Source organism: Carcharodon carcharias, chromosome 12 (genome assembly GCF_017639515.1).
Source record: "Carcharodon carcharias isolate sCarCar2 chromosome 12, sCarCar2.pri, whole genome shotgun sequence".
NCBI lineage: Eukaryota > Metazoa > Chordata > Chondrichthyes > Lamniformes > Lamnidae > Carcharodon > Carcharodon carcharias.
Genome location: NC_054478.1, coordinates 18,332,161 through 18,351,589, shown reverse-complemented (window position 1 = coordinate 18,351,589; position 19,429 = coordinate 18,332,161). Strand labels below are relative to the sequence as shown.

The following is a 19,429-nucleotide window of genomic DNA, read 5'->3' as shown; positions in this document are numbered from 1 at the left end:
TCCGTCTCAGCCATTTCACTGCAAATAGCATTTTTGCTTCCTGAGGTCATGGATCCAGGTCCCACTCCAGAACATGGAGCCCACAACTCATGTTGAAACTTCCAGTGTAGTAATTTGTTTTTTCACTCACAGAATGTGGGCTTCGCTGGCTGGGCCAGTATTCATTGCCCATCCCTAGTTGCCCTTGAGAAGGTGGTGGTGAGCTACCTTCTTGAATAACTGCAGTCCACCCACAGTGCTGTTAGGAAGGGAGTTCCAGGATCTTGACCCAGTGACAGTGAAGGAACGGCAATATATTTCCAAGTCAGGATGGTGAGTGACTTGGAGGGGAACTTCCAGGTGGTGGTATTCCCATCGATATGCTGCCCTTGTCCTTCTAGATGGAGGTGGTCATGGGTTTGGAAGGTGCTGTCGAAGGAGCCTTGGTGAATTCCTGCAGTGCATCTTGTAGAAGGTACACACTGCTGCTACTGTGTGTTGGTGGTGGAGGGAGTGAATGTTTGTGAATGTGGTGCCAGTCAAGTGGGCTGTTTTGCCCTGGACAGTGCCAAGCTTCATGAGTGTTGTGGGAGCTGCACTCATCCAGGCAATTGTGGAGTATTCCATTACACTCCTGACTTGTGCCTTGTAAATGGTGGACAGGTTTTGGGGAGTCAGAAGGTGAGTTACTTGTTGCAGGATTCCTAGCCTCTGACCTATTCTTGTATCCATAGTGTTTATATGGCTAGTCCAGTACAGTTTCTGGTCAATGGTAACCCCCAGGATGATGAATACATCCTGTACTCACGGAGCTGTCATCTGCATATGAAATGTTAAACCAAGACAATGTCTTACACCCTCATGATAGACATAAAAGATCCAAGACACTCTTTTGAAGTAAGCGAGGGAGTTATCCCCGGTATCCTGGTCGATTCAATTATCCCTCAACCAACATCACAAAAATACATCATCTGACCATTAACATGTTGACGTTTGTGGGAGCTTGCTGTGTGCAAATTGGCTGCCGCATTTCCTACATTGCAACAGCGACTACACATTGAAAGTACTTTGTTGGCTGTAAAGTGCTTGTGGGCGTCCTGGAGTTGTGAAAGGCGCTGTAGAAATGCAAGTTCTTTCATCAGTTATTTACTTTCAGGGATTTGAAACCCACCAATGTTCTCTTAGATGACAATGAGCAACCTGTGCTGATGGATCTAGGATCAATGAATAAGGCGAGGATCGAGGTGAAAGGGTCTCGAGAAGCCATGACAATCCAGGTAAATATGGCAAGGGTGAAGGAAATTTAAAAAAAAATATAGATTTGGGAGAGGCAGAAAAACAAATCAATGTTAATTATTTATTTTGTATTTTATGCTATAAATCCAGCCCTTGTAAGTACAGACTGATTTCATAGATGGTCACAGCACAGAAGGAGGCCATTCATTCCATCATGCCACTTTGCATGAACTACTCAGTTAAGTCCCTACTTTTTCCCCATTTCCCTGAAAATTGTGCCATTTCTCTAAACTGAAGCCAAAAATGATCAAACTTTGAAGTCAAACAATTCAGAGCAAAAAAAAAGTGAGGTTTCTAAAGTATGTTGTGTAACATTAGCATTCTAGCTGATTATAATGAGAGGAATCTCATCCCCACGAAATAGTAATGTGAGGCATTGCTGATCTCCCTTTTCCTTTGTCAGAAGCCTCATGTGACCAAAGCCTAAACTGTCACTGTGTGGAAGCATTTGTGCACAAGTCACTGCAGCCTCCTCACATCCTAACATATGAAATCATTTTATTCACTTATGATGGATAAATCATTGCCAGAATTTGAGCCGAGGCGCCTTTGCTACTAAAGCAGAACCAGATCAACTGAACCTTTGAGGATTTTAGAGGATCACTGGCATGAAACAGAAACTAGAAGCAGGAGTAGGACATTCAGCCCTTCGAGCCTGCTCTGCCATTCATTATGATCATGGCTGATCATCCAACTCAATAGCCTGCTTCCGCATTCTCCCCATATCCTTTGATCCCTTTCACCCCCAAGAGCTATATCTAACTCCTTCTTGAAAACATACAATGTTTTGGCCTCAACTACTTTCTGTGGTAGCGAATTCCACAGGCTCACCACTCTCTGGGTGAAGAAATTTCTCCTCATCTCAGTCCTAAATAGTCTACCCCGTATCCTCAGACTGTGACCCCTGGTTCTGGACTCCCCCACCATCGGGAACATTCTTCCTGCATCTACCCTGTCTAGCCCTGTTAGAATTTTATAGGTTTCAATGAGATCCACCCCCCTCATTCTTCTGAACTCCAGCAAATACAATCCTAACTGACTCAATCTCTCCTCATATGTCAGTCCTGCCATCCCAGGAATCAGTCAGGTAAACCTTCACTGCTCTCCCTCTATAGCAAGTACATCCTTCCTCAGATAAGGAGACCAAAACGGCACACAATATTCCAGGTGTGGTCTCACCAAGGCCCTGTGTAATTGCAGCAAGACATCCCTGCTCCTGTACTCTAATCCTCTCGCTATGAAGGCCAACATACCATTTGCCGCCTTTACCACCTGCTGCACCTGCATGCTTACCTTCAGCGACTGGTGTACAAGGACACCCAGGTGTCATTGCACATTCCCCTCTCTCAATTTATAGCCATTCAGATAATAATCTGCCTTCCTGTTTTTGCTACCAAAGTGGATAACCTTACATTTATCAACATTATACTGCATCTGTCATGCATTTGCCCACTCATTCAGCTTGTCCAAATCACACTGAAGCATCTCTGCATCCTCCTCACAGCTCACCCTCCCACCCAGCTTTGTGTCATCTGCAAATTTGGAGACATTACATTTAGTTCCCTCATCTAAATCATTAATATATATTGTGAATAGCTGGGGTCCCAGCACCGATCCCTTCGGTACTCCACTAGTCACTGCCTGCCATTCGGAAAAAGACCCGTTTATCCCTACTCTTTGTTTCCTGTCTGCCAATCAGTGTTCTGTCCATCTCAATACACTACCCCCAATCCCATGAGCTTTAATTTTACACGCCAATCTCTTATGTGGGACTTTGTCGAAAGCCTTCTGAAAGTACAAATAAACCACCCCACTGGCTCTGCCTCATCAACTCTACTAGTTACATCCTCGAAAAATTCCAGTAGATTTGTCCAGCATGATTTCCCTTTCATAAATCCAAGCTGACTCTGTCAGATTCTGCCAATGAAGCATTGCACTAACACGGCAGCCACCTTCCCTTCTCACAATTTGTGTGTAATGTCAAATTATGTAGTGTGATATAGTTAAGACTGTAGAAGACTGTGACATAATGCAAGAAAACAGTAAAGTTGCAGAATTGGTGTGTAATTGGCTAATTAATTTCAATATTGTTGTGAGACAGTACGTTTTTGGTAGGCAGAATAAGGGGGTCACGTACTACTAGGAACATAAAAGTCTAAATTTGGTATAGCAGACAGATCTAGGGTTAAAGATACACAGATCACTAAAAGAACAAACCAGGTTAATGAGACCACAAAAAAAGCAAATAAAGCGAGAATTCGGAGGAGAAAGTGAGAATTCTGAGCAGAGAGCGGGGCCATAAATCAGCAAGAAAGAGAATTCAGAGGAGCAGAGAGCAGGGCGAGAGATCACGAGGGACGATGTGGCAAGTTAAAGGGAAAGGGCAAGGCAAGAGAGCAAGGTAGCAATAAGGGTAATGATAATCAGAGTGTAGCAGGAAGGGACAGAGTGTGAAAACAAGAGTGAATCATCGATAAGGCCAGAGTTTGCAAAAATAATAAAAAGATGAGTTAAAGGCTCTGTGTCTGAATGCCCGAGCATTCATAACAACATAGATGAATTGTCAGCCCAAATAGAAATAGATATGAATGACCTGATAGCATTACAGCAACCACTGCAAGGTGACCAAAACTGGGACCTGAATATTGAAATGTACTTGATCTTTCGGATGGGCAGGAAGCTAGGAAAGGGTGGTGAAGATGACATTAGTACAATAGTAAGAGATGATTTTAGCTCTAAAGATCAAGAAGTAGAATCAGTTTGGGTAGAGATAAGAAAAAGCAAAGGGAAGTCAATTGTGGGAGTAGTAATGACACTAAGGTGGGGCATACAGGAAGAATTGATGGGGGGGCTTGTAAGAAAATCATGGGTGATTTTAATCCACATTTAAAATAAATGAATCCGATCAGCAAAGGTATCCCAGAAGTTGAGTTCATCCGTTTTTTGGACAATTTCGTAGAGCAGTACGTTCTAGAGCCAACTAGAGAGGCTGCTGTTCTAGACCTGGTAGTGTGCAATGAGGCAGGATTAATTAATGACCTCATAGTAAAAGAGCCTCTAGGTAGCAGGGATCATAACGTGATTGAATTTTGCATTCAGCTCAAGGGAGGGAAGAGTGGGGTCACTGCTACAGGTTGTGGTGTGTAACGTAGATGCATTTGAGTTAAACTAGATAAACACATGAGGAATAAAGGAATAGAAGGATTTGTTGATGGAGTGAGATGAAGAAAGATGGGAGGAGGCCAGTGTTGAGCATGAAACACTGGCATGAACCTGTGTATTCCATGTAACTCACCACTATGTTGATATTTAGTTGTTCTGTTCCAGGACTGGGCAGCTCAGCGTTGCACCATATCATACCGAGCTCCTGAACTCTTCAGTGTTTCGAGCCACTGCATCATAGATGAGCGCACAGACATTTGGGTACGTAGATTAATTTGAATACTTATTGTAACCCTAGCCCAGTCATCGCCGGATTTAATTCTGAATGGATCTAAACCATAGTTGCGTTGCCAGTTGTGTGATTTTGCTAGATCAGTTGAAAACCGATTAAAAAGTTGCCAGTCAGTGATTTTTTAAAATATTCTTTCATTGGGTATGGGCGTCGCTGGCTAGTCCTCCTCGAGAACTGAGTGGCTTGCTAGGCCATTTCAGAGTCAATCACAATGCTGAGGTAGTCACAGACTAGGTAAGGATGGCAGATTTCCTTCTCTAAAGGATATTAGTGAATAAGGTAGGTATTTACGACAACGGTTTCATAATTAGATTTTCAATTCCAGATTTTTTTTTTTTATTGAATTCAAATTTCATCTGCTGTGGTGAGATTCGAAGCTGGGTATCTGGATTGCTGATCTAGTGATGATACCACTACACCACCACCTCCTGCTAGCAATTTGAAAGCCTGCCCTATATAAGGTGTCTGTGCATATAGTCATAGTACAAGCCCCACAGAATGGAAGGATTGGATAAATTCTTCAACCATGACCTCTCAGGAGTGAAACACTTCTACACATGAAGGATGATGGAAGTTTGAAGCTCTCTTCCACAAATGGCAATTGCTGATTGATAAACTGTAAATTTTAAATCTGAGATTATATAGGAATTCATTGGATATATGGCACAGAACATGTTTTTCAACCCAACCAGTCCATGCTGGTGTTTATTCTCCAAGCCTCCTTCCATCTTTCCTCATCTAAATCTGTCATTGTAACCCTCCCTCATATGCTTGTCTAGTTTCCCCTTAAATGCATCTTTACTATTCACTTCAACCACACCCTGTGGTAGCGAGTTCCACATTCTCACCACTCTCTGGGTAAAGAAGCTTCTTCTGAATTCCCTATTGGATTTCTTGCTGACTATCGTATATTGATGACCTCTAGTTATGCTCTTCCCCACAAGAGGAAACATTCTGTCTGTATCCGCTCTATCAAAACCTTTCATAATTTTAAAAACTTCCGTTAGGTCACTTTTCAATCCCCATTTTTTTTCAAGAGAAGAGAACCCCCGGCCTCTCAATTCTTCCCTCATACTGATGCCCACACCTTCCTGTATTATCCTAAATCTTCTCTCTGCACCCTCTCGAGTGCATTTATATCCTTTTTTATAATGTGGCGATATGCTGGCAGTACTGGACCTGTGGTCTAACCAAGATTCCAATATAGGTTTAGCACAACATCCCTATTTTTCAATTCTATGATGATTGATAGTACCTTTTGGTTAAAAAAAAATCTAAGGGATATGGGGCAAAGGCAGACATGTGGAGTTGGGTTGCAGATCAGCCATAAATAGGCTCCTCCTGTTCCTATGGCTGGAGACTGCACTGTTGTAAGTGACGAGGATTGAATTTGTGCACACAATTTGGATTATGTAATGAGATGGAGAGCTATGGAAAGACTTCTTTGAGCCAAGGCCCTACCTTTGGTCAGAGAGCCCATGATGATGATAATGATGAACCATTATCTGTTCACTGCAATTTTCTAGTGAAAATGATCCTGCAATTTTTTATTTAGCTGCGGTCATGAGTTCTGTTTGCTATTGTTGATAGAGTTTCTGTCTGTTTGGACTCTGCTGTAAAATAGATTGTTTGCTGTTAGTAAGGCCGCAAGTCGTTCCCTGACTTCAACTCATTGGCTGATACAGTAGTGTTGGCAGACAAGGCCAAGGAAGCAGGCCGTCCCAAATAGTTTATAGTTCCATGCAACCCAGTTTGAGTTGTAGGTGGTCAGAGTTGATTAACAGTCCAAGCTATTATTTGTTTGCATAATGTATCAGGAGGGTACTGGGCTACTTTCGCCATTGTCCCCTCCACACATCAAATGCAAGTTGCCAGCTGATATGAAGTTCGTAAAGTATGTGACTTTGATCTCATCGCATTGTCTCCATTCCATCTCCCTGGCGAATTTTGCCTCTGCGAATGCATGACCCATATTCCACTGTTCTCCAAAACCACAATATGGAAATGCTGGCCCATAGTCTACAATGTATATAGAACTGCTCCAGGGATGAGAGACTACAATTAAGTGGAGAGACTGGAAAAGCTAGGGTTGTCCTCCGTAGAGCAGAGAAGGTTAAGAGGAGATTTGACAGAGGTGTTCAAAATTAGGAAGGATTTAGATAGAGTTAATAAAGAGAAACTGTTTTCACTGGCTGAAGTGTTGATAGGCACTAGGAAGTTCTGAGGAACAAAGGGACCTTGGCGTATATGTCCATAGATCTCTGAAGGCAGAGGGGCATGTTAGTGGGGTGGTAAAAAAGGCATTTGGGACACTTGCCTTTATCAATCGAGGCATAGATTACAAGAGGAGGGAAGTCATGTTGGAGTTGTATAGAACCTTGGTGAGGCCACAGCTGGAGTACTGTGTGCAGTTCTGGTCACCACATTATAGGAAGGATGTGATTGCACTGGAGGGGGTGCAGAGGAGATTCACCAGGATGTTGCCTGGGATGAAACATTTAAGTTATGAAGAGAGGTTGGATAGACTTGGATTGTTTTCATTGGAGCAGAGAAGACTGAGGAGCGACCTGATGGAGGTGTACAAGATTGAGGGGCATGGACAGGGTGGATAGGGAGCAGCTGTTCCCCTTAATTGAAGGGTCAGTCACAAGGGGGCATAAGGTCAAGATGAGGAGCAGGAGGTTTAGGGGGATGTGAGGAAAAACTTTTTTATCCAGAGGGTGATGACGGTCTGGAATGCACTGCCTAGGAAGGTGGTGGAAGCGGGTTGCCTCACATCCTTTAAAAAGTACCTGGATGAGCACTTGGCACGTCATAACATTCAAGGCTATGGGCCAAGTGCTGGTAAATGGGATTAGGTAGGTAGATAGGTCAGGTGTTTCTCACATGTTGGTGCAGACTCGATGGGCAGAAGGGCCTCTTCTGCACTGTGTGAAAACCAGAGGGCACAGATTTAAGGTGATTGGCAAAGGAGTCAGAGATAACATGAAGAGAAGCTTTTTTATACAGTGAACGGTTAGGTTTTTGAATGCACTGCCTGATGGGGTGGTGGAACAGATTTCAACTGTTACCTTTCAAAACAAATTGGACAAATACTTGGAGGAGAAAAAAATTGCAGGGTTATGGAGAAGGAGTGGGGGAGTGGGACTAACTGGATTGCTCTTTGAAAGAGCTGGCGCAGATGTGATGGGCTGAATGGCCTCCTTCTGTGCTATAGTATTTTGTGATTCCATGTAGGCTAGGTTCACTCTGAGTTACTTAACTGCTATTGATTGATTTGTTTTCAATCCATGAGTTGTGCGCCTATACCATGATTGTGTGTATGTTGGTTTTAGTTCCTGACCTTTTGCACTGTGTTGCAGTGACTGATTGATTTATTTTCAGTCCCTAGGCTGCGTGCTGTATGCTATGATGTTCCTGGAAGGACCATATGACAGCATCTTTCACAGGGGAGACTGTGTTGCCTTGGCCGTACAGAATTCAATAACCATTCCAGAAAATTGCAGGTAAGGACCAGTCGGAGATTGTTTTCGTGAGCATTTGCTTTTATAGGAAGAATGGTGACAGAAATGATTACACTCATAAAGATTTAGAATGTACAGTTTGAAAGGCTGAATGCCTAAACTGTTCTGAATTCCCCTTCTCATCAGCTTTCTTCCACATCTCTACTGAAGCTTGTGTAATGGTCACCATAGGTTCATCGTACAGTAATTGTTTTGCAACTGTGTGTGTTACAGTGTTTTGTACTATAGGCTCCAGCTGAAGATTGGACCAGCACACCTACCGTCTACCACAGTGTGCTACCCACTTAATGTAACAGTGCACATTATCAAACTCTTAACTGCATTTTACAGCTGCCATTTCCAATGGATTTCAGCAAAAGTATGGAACAAGTACAGTATATCCATACTTGTGGGATATCCATACACTAATTGGATAGTGAATGACTGATATTTTTTTTTTCCTCCTTCAAATGTGGGTTGTGTCAAGAGAGAGCATTAACACCAGGGCAAAGGGCAAGCAAACATCCGAAAAGAAAGGTGGAAACTGACCTTGCACAGTCACGCTATTCCATCTGTGACTCAGTGGGAAGCGTTCCCAGCCCTGAATCAGTAGATACTCCAGTGACTTCACAATGACATCCCAGTGTAGCACTGTCAGTTGGATAAGATATTAAACTAAGGCAACATCTGTCCCCTCAGGTGGATATAAAAGATCCCATGCCCACTATTTTGAAGCAACCAACATAACTTTAAGAAAGCTCTAGATCATTTGGTCATTGTCTTATTGCTGTTTGTGGGAGCTTGCTGTCCACAAATTGGCTGCCACATTACCTAAATTACAACAGTAACTAAACTTTTTAAAAGTACTTCATTGGCTGTAAAGCACTTTGGAACATTAAGAGAGTGAAAGGCAAATAGATACAATTTCTTTATTTAAACTGAGCAGGCTGGTGCATCACTGTCCCCATTTAGCAGTAATACTAACTCCTGGAGGTGGGAGACTGAAGTAGTGGAGAAAAACATTCAGGCAAAGCTCTGGGCAAACCTCTCCCCAACTGTCAGACGCAAGTGAGCCAGTTGTAGTTGACCCTGGTTGCCCACAATCTCACTTATACCGCAGAACCACTGGTGAGTGCAAATCCATCACCACTGGTGGGCAAATGTATTCAGCAGAGAGCTGGCTGCATCTTTGCTGAAAGAAATGATTAAAGATTCAGAATAAATGCAAAAAAACAAGAATAAACAGGTTTTGCTACAATTATGCAGGGCTTTGGTGAGACCACACCTGGAATAATGTGCACAGCTTTAGTCTCCATACTTAAGGAAGAATATACTTGTACTGGGGGCAGTGAAGGTTCACAAGATTGGCACCTGGGATGAGAGAGTTGTCCTATAATGAGCGGCTGAGTAAATTCGGTCTGTATTCTCTGGTGTTTAGAAGAGTGAGAGGCAATCTCATTGTAACATACAAGATTCTGAAGGAGCTTGACAGGGGCGGACACTGAGAAGTTGTTCCCCCGGCTGGGGAAATCTACACCAAGGAGGTATGGTCTCAGGACAAGGGGGACGATTATTTAGAACTGAGATCAGAAGAAATTTCTTCACTCAAAGGGTTGTGAATCTTTGGAATTCTGTACCCCAGAGAGTGGTGGATGCTCCATCTTTGAATACATTACTGGGATAGACTGGGAAGGCTGGGATAGACAGATTTTTGGAGTCTCAGGCAATCCAGGATATAGGGAACAGGTGGGAAAGTGGAGTTGAAGTCCAAGATCAGCCATGATCATATTGAACAGTGGAGCAGGCTCAATGAGCCATATGGTCTATTCCTGCTATATTTCTTATGTTCTTAATAGTGTGGTTTTTTTTTAAATTTGAAATGATAATTGGGGACAAAATTAATAGCCATTTGGGGAAAAATGAGGGTTAATTGAGGAAAGCCAGGGTGGATTTGCTAAGTGAAAATCATGATTAACTAATTTGCTGGAGTTTTTTTTGATGCGTAACAGAGAAGGTTGGTGAGGGTAATGTTATTGATGTAGTGTACGTGGACTTCCAGAAGGTATTTGATAAAGTGCCGCACAACAGACTTGTTGGCAGATTTATAGCTCATGGAATAAAAGGGACAGTAACAACGTGGGTGCGAAATTGGTTGAGCAACAAGAGAGTGAATGGTGGTTAATGGATGTTTTTTTGGACTGGAGAAAGATTTGTAGTTGAGTTCCCCAGGTGTCGGTGTTGCGACCCTTGCTCTTCCTGATATGTAATATATATATATATATATATATATATATATATTAAATGATCTAGACCTTGGTGTACAGGGTACAATTTCAAAATTTGCAGATAATATAAAACTTGGAACTGTGAGGAAGATGTGTAGAACTTCAAAAGGACATGGACAGGTTGATAGAATGGGTGGAAAATGGCAGATGAAATTTAATACCGAGAAGTGTGAAGTGACTCATTTTGGTAAGAAAATCACAGAGACAATATAAAATAAAGGGTACAATTCTAAAGGGGGTGCAGGAGCAGAGGAACCTATGTGTATATGTGCATAAATCTTTGAAGATTATAAAGCATACAGCATCCTAGGCTTTATTAATAGGGGCATAAGAGGAGCATAAAAGCAAGGAAGTTATGTTAAAATAAAAGCAAAATACTATGGATACTGGAGATCTGAAATAAAAACAGACAATGCTGGAAAAACTCAGCAGGTCTGGCAGCATCTGTGGAGAGAGAAGCAGAGTAAACGTTTTGAGTCCAATATGACTCGTCTTCAGAACTAGAGAAAGGTAGAAAGTGATGGCTTTTGTGCTGTTATGAAGTTATGTTAAACTTGAAGTGAACACTGGTTTAGTCTGAACTGGAGTGTTGCACTAAAATTTAAGGAGGATTTGAAGGCATTGGAGAGAGCGCAGAAAAGATTCATGTGAATGATCCCAGGGATGAGGAACTTCAGTTATGTAGAAAGATTGGGGAAGTCAGGGACTGTTTTCCTTGGAGAAGGGAAGAATGTGAAGAGATTTGAGAGAGGTATTCAAAATCTGGACAGAATAGGTCGGGAAGAATATTCCCATTGGTGGAAGGATCGAGAACCAGAAGGCACAAATTTAAAATAGCTAAAAAAAGAAGCAGTGCTGACATAAGGAAAAGCTTCTCTCACAGTGAGTGGCTAGGATTTGGAATGCATTACCTGAGAGTGCAGTGGAACAGGTTCAGTCACGTTCAAGAGGTTATCTGAAAAGGAAGAATATACTGGGAGGTGGCAAGGGTGTGGCACAAGGTAGATTGCCCTAGCCAGCACAGACACGATGGGCTAAATGGCCTCCTTCTGCACTGTAAATCATTCTGTGATCTAGGACTGATCATTGCAACGGAGTTTTCCAGTCCTAAAACTAGATCTGCTCTTCTAAAATATTTTTATATTTTGGGTGACCTAATAGAGGTCATTAAAATTATTAAAGGTAGTTAGGGTAGACATAGAGAAGATGATTTAATTTGTGGGGGAGTCCAAAACTAGGGGCAATAAACATAAGATGGCCATTAATAATTCCAATAGGAAATTCAGGAGAAAATTCTTTACCCAGCGAGTGGCAAGAATGTGGAGCTCATTACCACAGGGAGTGGTTAAGGTGAAAAACATAGATGCATTTAAGGGGAAGCTAGGTGAGTACATGAGAGAGAAAGGGATAGAAGGATATGATGATTAGGTTAGATGAGGTAGAGATGGAGCCTATTTCTGTACGGTAAATTCTATGCAAGGTATGTTTTTGTGTGCCATTTTTGTTGTGAACTGAATTCTCCGTTGCTCCTTTATATTGTAGGTACACTCAGGCCCTGCAACATCTGCTAACCTCCACGATGGTTACTAACCCCCAAGAGAGACCAAATATTACCTGGGTGTTGAATCAGACTGAACAACTGCTGCCGATAGAAGTCGTCCAGGAGACTAAATCGATCTGATCTCGGCAGCATAAACAGGAGTGGCTCGATCTATCCCTGAGAGCGCCTCAAGTTTATTGGCTGTCAGACCTTGACGCTGTTGCACAAAAAAAACCATATAAAATCCCAACGTCAGCAACTCTGGCAGTGGGATAGAATGGGACCTCATTTTATTATTTTGTTCCTAGATCTTAAGTGCTTGATCTTTTTTAATTTGGAAGAGGGGGAGAAAGAATTGCACATTTTTCTTCTTTCCAAAGGCAATCGGCTGCTCATTTTACTCCATTATCTCTTCCTGTGCTTTCCCATGTTCATGCATTTGAATCAATCTTTACCCACCAAACCCAGAGGCACCTTCTCTCTTATGTTGTGCTCTGTGAAGAACCTTGGAAAATCCTGGGTAGTTTTACTTGTTTGAGGCAAAGGAGGAGGGATGTTGGCTGGTAAATTGTTCCTGAGTTTATTTTAACGAGAGCAGTGATTGCCAGTGCCTGAAGTGATCAGTGTTCACCTCCTGCCTTCAGTCTGATAGGAAATGTCTTGTCAATCCTCTTCCTCTGTAAGGAAGCCTAATCCAAATCTCAGTAACCAAGTGGTAGTGGATAGCCATGATTCATCACTTGTGTTTTAGTTTGCGCTGAACATCCGGTATTGTATGGCATGATCTTGGCTGTATTTGGTGACTGGCAAGAACGGAAATTATTGAGTAATTTCCCCTATCAGTCAGTGCTGTAAGTGCCTGGGGTTGATTTTACGCCAATAATTCAGTATCTATCCTCCATTCACTGCATTTTGCTGGACAACTAATCTCACACTGCCCGGGAGACGCTGTATCCCGTAGCGTCAGTCAGGAAATCAGAGGCTCTGAGGACCTGCCCCTGCTCCAACTCGTTGGCTGACACAGTGGTGTTAGTATTCACCCTGCATGTTCTTTTGTTCCGCATCACCTCCAGCTTTGCTGTATAGGGCTGCAGAATTGACAAAGTGCTGGTGGACAGGTAGCCTTGTGCTGCTAACCTGCACATTGACCACAGAAAGGGCATTGGATTTTTAAGAGATAAGTCCTGTGCACCCACCTGCTCTGCCATTTCCGTGTGTGTAATTGAGGACTACCTTGATAATCATAAAAAAAATTCCAGCAGCTTGTGCAGAAATCTTTTTAACCTGTCCCCTGCACTCCCCACCCCCACTCCACAGCTTGCAATGCTTTTAAAATATGCCATTCACACTGCATGTTGGACAGCGGATTGATTTTAGTTAGAGCTTTATACCTCACTGATGCTGGTTTGGGATTGTCAGGGAAGCGGGTTCGCCCTGACTATGCTTTCCAGTGTTATTCCTGTGAAATTGTCCAGTGACACACATGGTTGAACGTTCCGCAGTTCCATATAAAGTCTGGTTACCTCCCTTTTTACCTCACTCCACCCCAGAAACGATAGAGTACCTTGCTTCTATTGAGGACCAAAGTAGTGTAAGAATATTTGTTTGGTGACTGATCAAGCTGAAATCAACTCAGGCTGAGCAAACTGCTAAGATGCCCTAAAACCACCCCCACCCACCATCTCCCCCCCCGCCCCCCATCAGACAAACAGGGATGTGAAACAGCAGACCAGAAACAAACCAAATAAATGTTTTCTTCAGCGTCTCGTTGCCCTTTAGGGAATTATCGACACCTGTTCCATCTCTGTGGCCATTCCTTTCTGTGTCAGCTAATTAAGACCCTTCCCTGCTGTTTCCCAAGCACCTAACTGTGCCTCCTCAAAATGGACTATCTTTATTTGGAAAGAAAAAATCAAACTGTCCAATCACTAGCTTGTCACGTGAAGCTTCCTGCTCACTTCTGCAAATGAAAGTGTGAACCCAGGAGACCTCTTTGTTTCAGTTCCTGGTCAGAACACCGGTCTCACACAATACCGGCCGGAGATAACTTTCCACTCCTCTAACCCTCGCAGTTGTAGCAATTCTAAGCCACAATATTTGTGGTGAATCTACAGAAAATGGCATCTGAAATTGTTTTAAAAGGGGTAAAGAGACTTGATTGATTCCTGGGCTCAATTTTTTTTTCAGTTTTTCTAACTAGTAAAGCTAGAATTGGATAATTAATTTGTTCCCCCCTTGACCCAACCTCCAACACTGCAAAATAAAATTAGTAATGTTCATCAGATAAGAATTTTATTCAGATGATCACTTCTATTCTTCTGTTTATTTATAACACAAAACAAAGTACTATAAATGCTGGAAACCTGAAATTTAAGACAAAGTAAAATGCTGGAACAATAGTGGAGAGAGAAACGAGTTAGCTTTTCAGGTTGATGACTGTTCAGCAGAGCTCAGAAGTGTTAGAGGTTGTTTAAGCAAGTACTGAGACAGACAATAGAGGGGGAAGGTAAAGAATAAAGGGAAAAGAGGAGTGATAGGGTGGATATTATTTTTATTTTTAACCTACACCATAGAATAGTATAGCACAGAAGGAGGCCATTTAGCCCATTGAATCCCTGTCAGCTCTTTTGAAGAGCAGTCCAGTAAGTCCCACACTCCTTTTTCCCCACAACCCTGTAATTTTTCCTCCTCCAAGTATTTATCCAGTTCCCCCTTTTGAAGGTTGCCATTTGAACCTGTTTACCGGTCAGCTTAAATCTGTGCCCTCGGGTTATTAACCCTTCAGATATTATAAACAGTTTTTCTTTACTTAACACCACCTAAACCCTTCATGATATTAAACTTCTCTATCAAACTGCCTCTAGGCCTTCTCTGCTTTAAGAAGGACAACAACCCCAGAATATAGTGAAGATAAAAAGGGAAAACTTGATTGCTGAAGTCCAAGCAGAATGCTGGGTGAACAGCGAAGCTATCGGAGACTGGTCAGCATTTGAGATTTGACCCAACAAAGTCGCACCCACTTTATTAGACTTTCTCTTGATCTGTGGAGTTGGGAGGGGCAGAAGAGGGAGTGGAATAAATTGGATAAGTCTACCAAAGAGCTGGCACAGGCACGGTGGGGGCTGAATGGCTTCCTTTTCTCCTGTGGAAAGTGGTACATACATTCATGGTTATTTAGCAATATTACAATAGAACATTTTTAGAAACCTGTTTGTAAATCAAAAGCACCTGTGAATAGGGAAAGATCCAGAGAGAGAGAGAACAAGGGTATGTTAAATTGCTTTATATTTTCACTTTAACTTTCTGCTTTGCCTTTGTGAGGCTAGAATCCGACCACACGAGAAAGGCCTGTGCAATATTACAACATTTAGTGCAGTTATTTATCAAGAATATATATTTTTAAACATGCTGCCATATGTCTAGTAAAGTACTTTACCATTTGTTTGTGTTTGTTGCATTTTGCTCTGCACAAAATGACCACCACATTTGCTTATATAACACTGCCTCTAATTTATTGTAGGAAACACGAGATATAAGACGCAATATAAATTCTCTAGTTTCAGGTACATCCAGGTTTGATCATCATAAGTTCCCCATATTAGTTTGCTTCTAATTTCACTCATAGTCGCAACCTTAACTTCCCTTAAACTGATTAACTTGATGCAACATTAATGAACATCTGTATAGGACTTTGGTCTCATTCTGTAGTTTATGCTCCCATCCAACCCACAGATGCCTTGTGCTTTATTGCACAGTTCCACCTATGTTATGTATAACTTTATGTATATAATCACTGCAGTCCAGCTATTGGGTTATGTGCATGTTTTAAAGATACAACAAATAGCTTTAAATTGCCTGTTTAGCTCTGTGTGATGTTTTGACTCTTCGCTGTATCTTTTGTCGATCTTACGGTGTGGAAAATCTCCTCTTTCTCCTCCCCCCCCACCTCATATTTGAGATTTGGTTTATTCCCCTACCTGCATCATGTTTTAAAAGCATGAACCATGTTGTCAGGTGAAGTACAGGCAAAGTGAGGTGACATGATGACAATGAATTAGAGATCCACACTGACAGTTGGCATACGGAGCAGGTTGTTCCGAAGGCACCTGGTCGAGCATTTGCAGAACATTCCGACCAAAACGTTTCTCCTTTTACGTGCTTGCTAGATTTGCTGTGTGAGTTATTGAACGAAGACACTGAAGCTCTGAGGCGTGTTACTGGTGTATGTGTGTGTGCAGTGTCTATGTATCTGGACCTTTGTCCAGAATTACTTTCTCCTCAGGTTTTAACTCATTTAAAACAAACGTGATAAACGTTTGTACGTCGGTGTCCCATAATTTGGTGGCTGTTGTGCTTTACAGTGAACTGCTAAGCAAATGTGTTTTACCTCAACTTAGGAAATGAAAGGCTGAATTGTTGGAAAAACTCCAAGGTGTGACATGTAGATTTTGGATTCATTGATGTCTCTTTTACCAAGGCTGTGATTTTCTTTTAACCTGTTGTATCATAAACTTAACTGGATCTATTGTGACTTATGGCACAATCTTCTGGATTTGAGATTATACATATCTCACCTGTGATAGATTGATATTACAAAGGGGCCTTTGCTGAGCCAGAGCGCTGAGAATAGCCCCCAGTGTCTTGGTAGTTTGAAAGTGATCGGTAATCAGTTTTTCCTCCCAGGTCTTGGGATAAGGGCATGATTATGGCACCCAATCCTCGCCCCTCTATCCCCTCCCTTTATGGCGACCTTACCATTACCTCCCTCACTGCATAGCAGACCAATTATGTAATCCTTGCCCTTGAACAGGACAGATTAAACGTTTATTTCCTTTTTACAGTGTGTATGTTTAGTACAATAACTCAAAATTCTCTGCATCCTTGAAACCACTCTGCATCCATTAGCAACCAGAGTGGGTTTAGCATCGGCACCATTTAACTTGAATCCACAGTACTGTTGGAGATTGCATTTCTGAAACAGATTAGATTTTTGAATATTGATGATAAAAGAGACCTGTTGAAGCTTTTCATCTTGCCCTCATCAGGAATCTTGGCAAGAATACCGATATAAGGGGAAAACAACAATTTATACTCTTAAGAGAATGCTGATTTGGTTGGCAAGTGGACTCTGGTTGAGACATTGCCATGGAGAATGTACCAGTTGATGGTGACTGCCAGTTAACTGCTAAGTATTATTTGAAATTTAAACCAGGCAGCTTGACCTTGATTGTTCAAGGCATTGCCCTGAGGAATCAGTCAGCGATGGCTGTCACTTATTTTGATCAGAGTCCACTTGTCAATCAATCAACATACTCTTCTCATACAGTATAAATTGTTGTTTTCCCCTTATATTGGTATTCTTGCCAAGTGTCCTGATGAGTGCAAGACAAAAAGCTTTGACATTTCTTTCTTCAGCAATACCCAAGTTCTGTACTACCAAATGACTATTAATATGATTTGTCAAGTCTGTTTTAGTCCTTAGAGTTTATTTTAATTATAGTTCCTGTATTTCATTTTAGAGATGTGGAGAATTTAAACAAAATAGTGATTTTTGCACTTTATTCAGTACTATGTGTCTTTTTTTATCCAGTGAAAGTAGGTGGCATTACTAGGAAGAGAAACCACCTGTTTGTGTCCTTATAGATTGACCTTCCCCGTTGCACAGTGGAAAACAATACAGTAAACTCCGGTAAGCTAGCATAGTCAAGATGTTGAAGATGAAAATTGTTGTTTAAAAAAACCCATCTGGTTCAGTAAAAACCTTAGGGAAGGAAATCGGCAGTCTTTACCTGGCCTGGCCTACATGTGACTCCAGACCCACAGCAACGTGGTTGACTCTTAACTGTCCTCTGAAGTGGTGTAGCAAACCACTCAGTTCAAGGGAAATTAGGGATGGGCAACAAATGGCCAGCCTTTCCAGGGACAACCCATAAAAGAATAAAGAAAAAATAAATAACCGGGGGAGCTGGGGGGATGTTAATAGAGTAGATAGAGGGAAAATATTTCCTCTGGTGATGGGAATCCCAGAGCAAGGGTTCAGAACTTTAAAATTAGAACCAGGCCTTTCAGGAAGCAACTTCTTCACACACCCACACCTAAAAATCTAGAACTTGTTCCCCCACCTAAAAAAACAGTTGCTCAGGTCAAGTGAAAACTTTGCAAATGAGATTGATAGATTTTTGTTGGATAAGAGTAGTAAGGGTTACAGAACTAAGGTGACTAGATGGAATTAAAATACAAAACGGCCATGATCTAATTGAATGGCAGATTGAGCTCAAAGGGCTGAATGGCCTGCACATTCCTAAGCCTTATTTATACATGTTTAAATCACGGGTTTTCATGCAAGATTGATTTTTTTTCCAAAAAAAAGGCTGCAATCACACTGCCACTTAGTAGAAACCACATTAATGCCAGTACAATCTCTGGCGTAACCACATTTATAAAGCACTATTAAAATAACGAAACACCCCAAGGTGTTTCACAGAAGCGTTATCAGAGAGCACTTGACCTCGAGTCACTTTAGGTGATATTGGGATGGTCAAAGAGAGAGGTTTTAAGGGACACCTTGAATGAAGAGCAAGGCAGAGAGGTGTAAGGAGAGAATTCCAACATTTGGGGCCTAGACAGCTGAAGGCAGCCTGGCAGTAGTGGGGCAAAGGATCTGGGGTGGGGGGGAGCGATGCACCAGAGGCCAGCAATCGGTTTCCTTGGTGTACTAGAGTTGTGAGAGTGAAACTGGGGATAATCAAAGTCAAAGGCTGGGTTGCAGGCTGCAGTATAATCTCCATTTCTTGAACATTTGATTGTATACTAGTGTGTCGAATGCTCTGGGGTGATGTGTAGGACCGTTGGAAGCGACGGTAGGATGCACCTGTTGGCTTCCATCACAGTGTATCAATACTATCCATGTTGCCTTTGACCTGGAACTATGTTTGGAATCTCCAACCTATTGAAGACAGCAGGTGGCACTAGGAGGCTAAGTTCCCTGAGGGTAGTTTAGTTCCCAGGTGCAAAGCAGAGGGGAAAAGGTGGAGAGACTTGCTATTAGGTCTCTTCTGGCTTTCAGATGCCCAACTACCCTATAGTAGTTGTATCCGTTGAAAAATATTTCTCCCACCTGTACTGCCCACGCTTCTCTTTCCTTTTCTCTCAACCGAGTCCCACATTTGTGCAGTCTCTCAGGCCTGCAACCACTCCTGGGACCACCCTGATGAGTTCATGCCACAGCCCATCTCTCAAGCTTCAGCCATCTGTGCACTGCTGCCCTTGCCTTGCTAATCTCCTCGGCTCTGCTCACTCTGGTTTCTGTTTACCCCCTGTCTCATGTTCCACAGTTGTTCCCAGGCCTCCCGTTATGCTCTACTTTCAGCTA

The 19,429-nt window shown here is 42.3% G+C and overlaps 1 protein-coding gene across 2 annotated transcripts in view; it reads left to right on the top strand.

Moving 5' to 3' along the window:
• Window positions 1–16,893, top strand: part of stk16 (serine/threonine kinase 16) — a 37,560-nt gene extending 20,667 nt beyond the window's left edge. For both annotated transcript variants that reach the window (XM_041201313.1, XM_041201312.1), the window contains exons 5-8: window positions 1,136–1,256; window positions 4,603–4,698; window positions 8,114–8,235; window positions 12,060–16,893. In XM_041201313.1, coding sequence (XP_041057247.1) covers window positions 1,136–1,256; window positions 4,603–4,698; window positions 8,114–8,235; window positions 12,060–12,198 — 478 coding nt within the window. In that variant the 3' untranslated portion in view covers window positions 12,199–16,893. The remainder of the gene's footprint in view (window positions 1–1,135; window positions 1,257–4,602; window positions 4,699–8,113; window positions 8,236–12,059) is intronic.
• The last annotated feature ends 2,536 nt before the right edge of the window (window positions 16,894–19,429 follow it).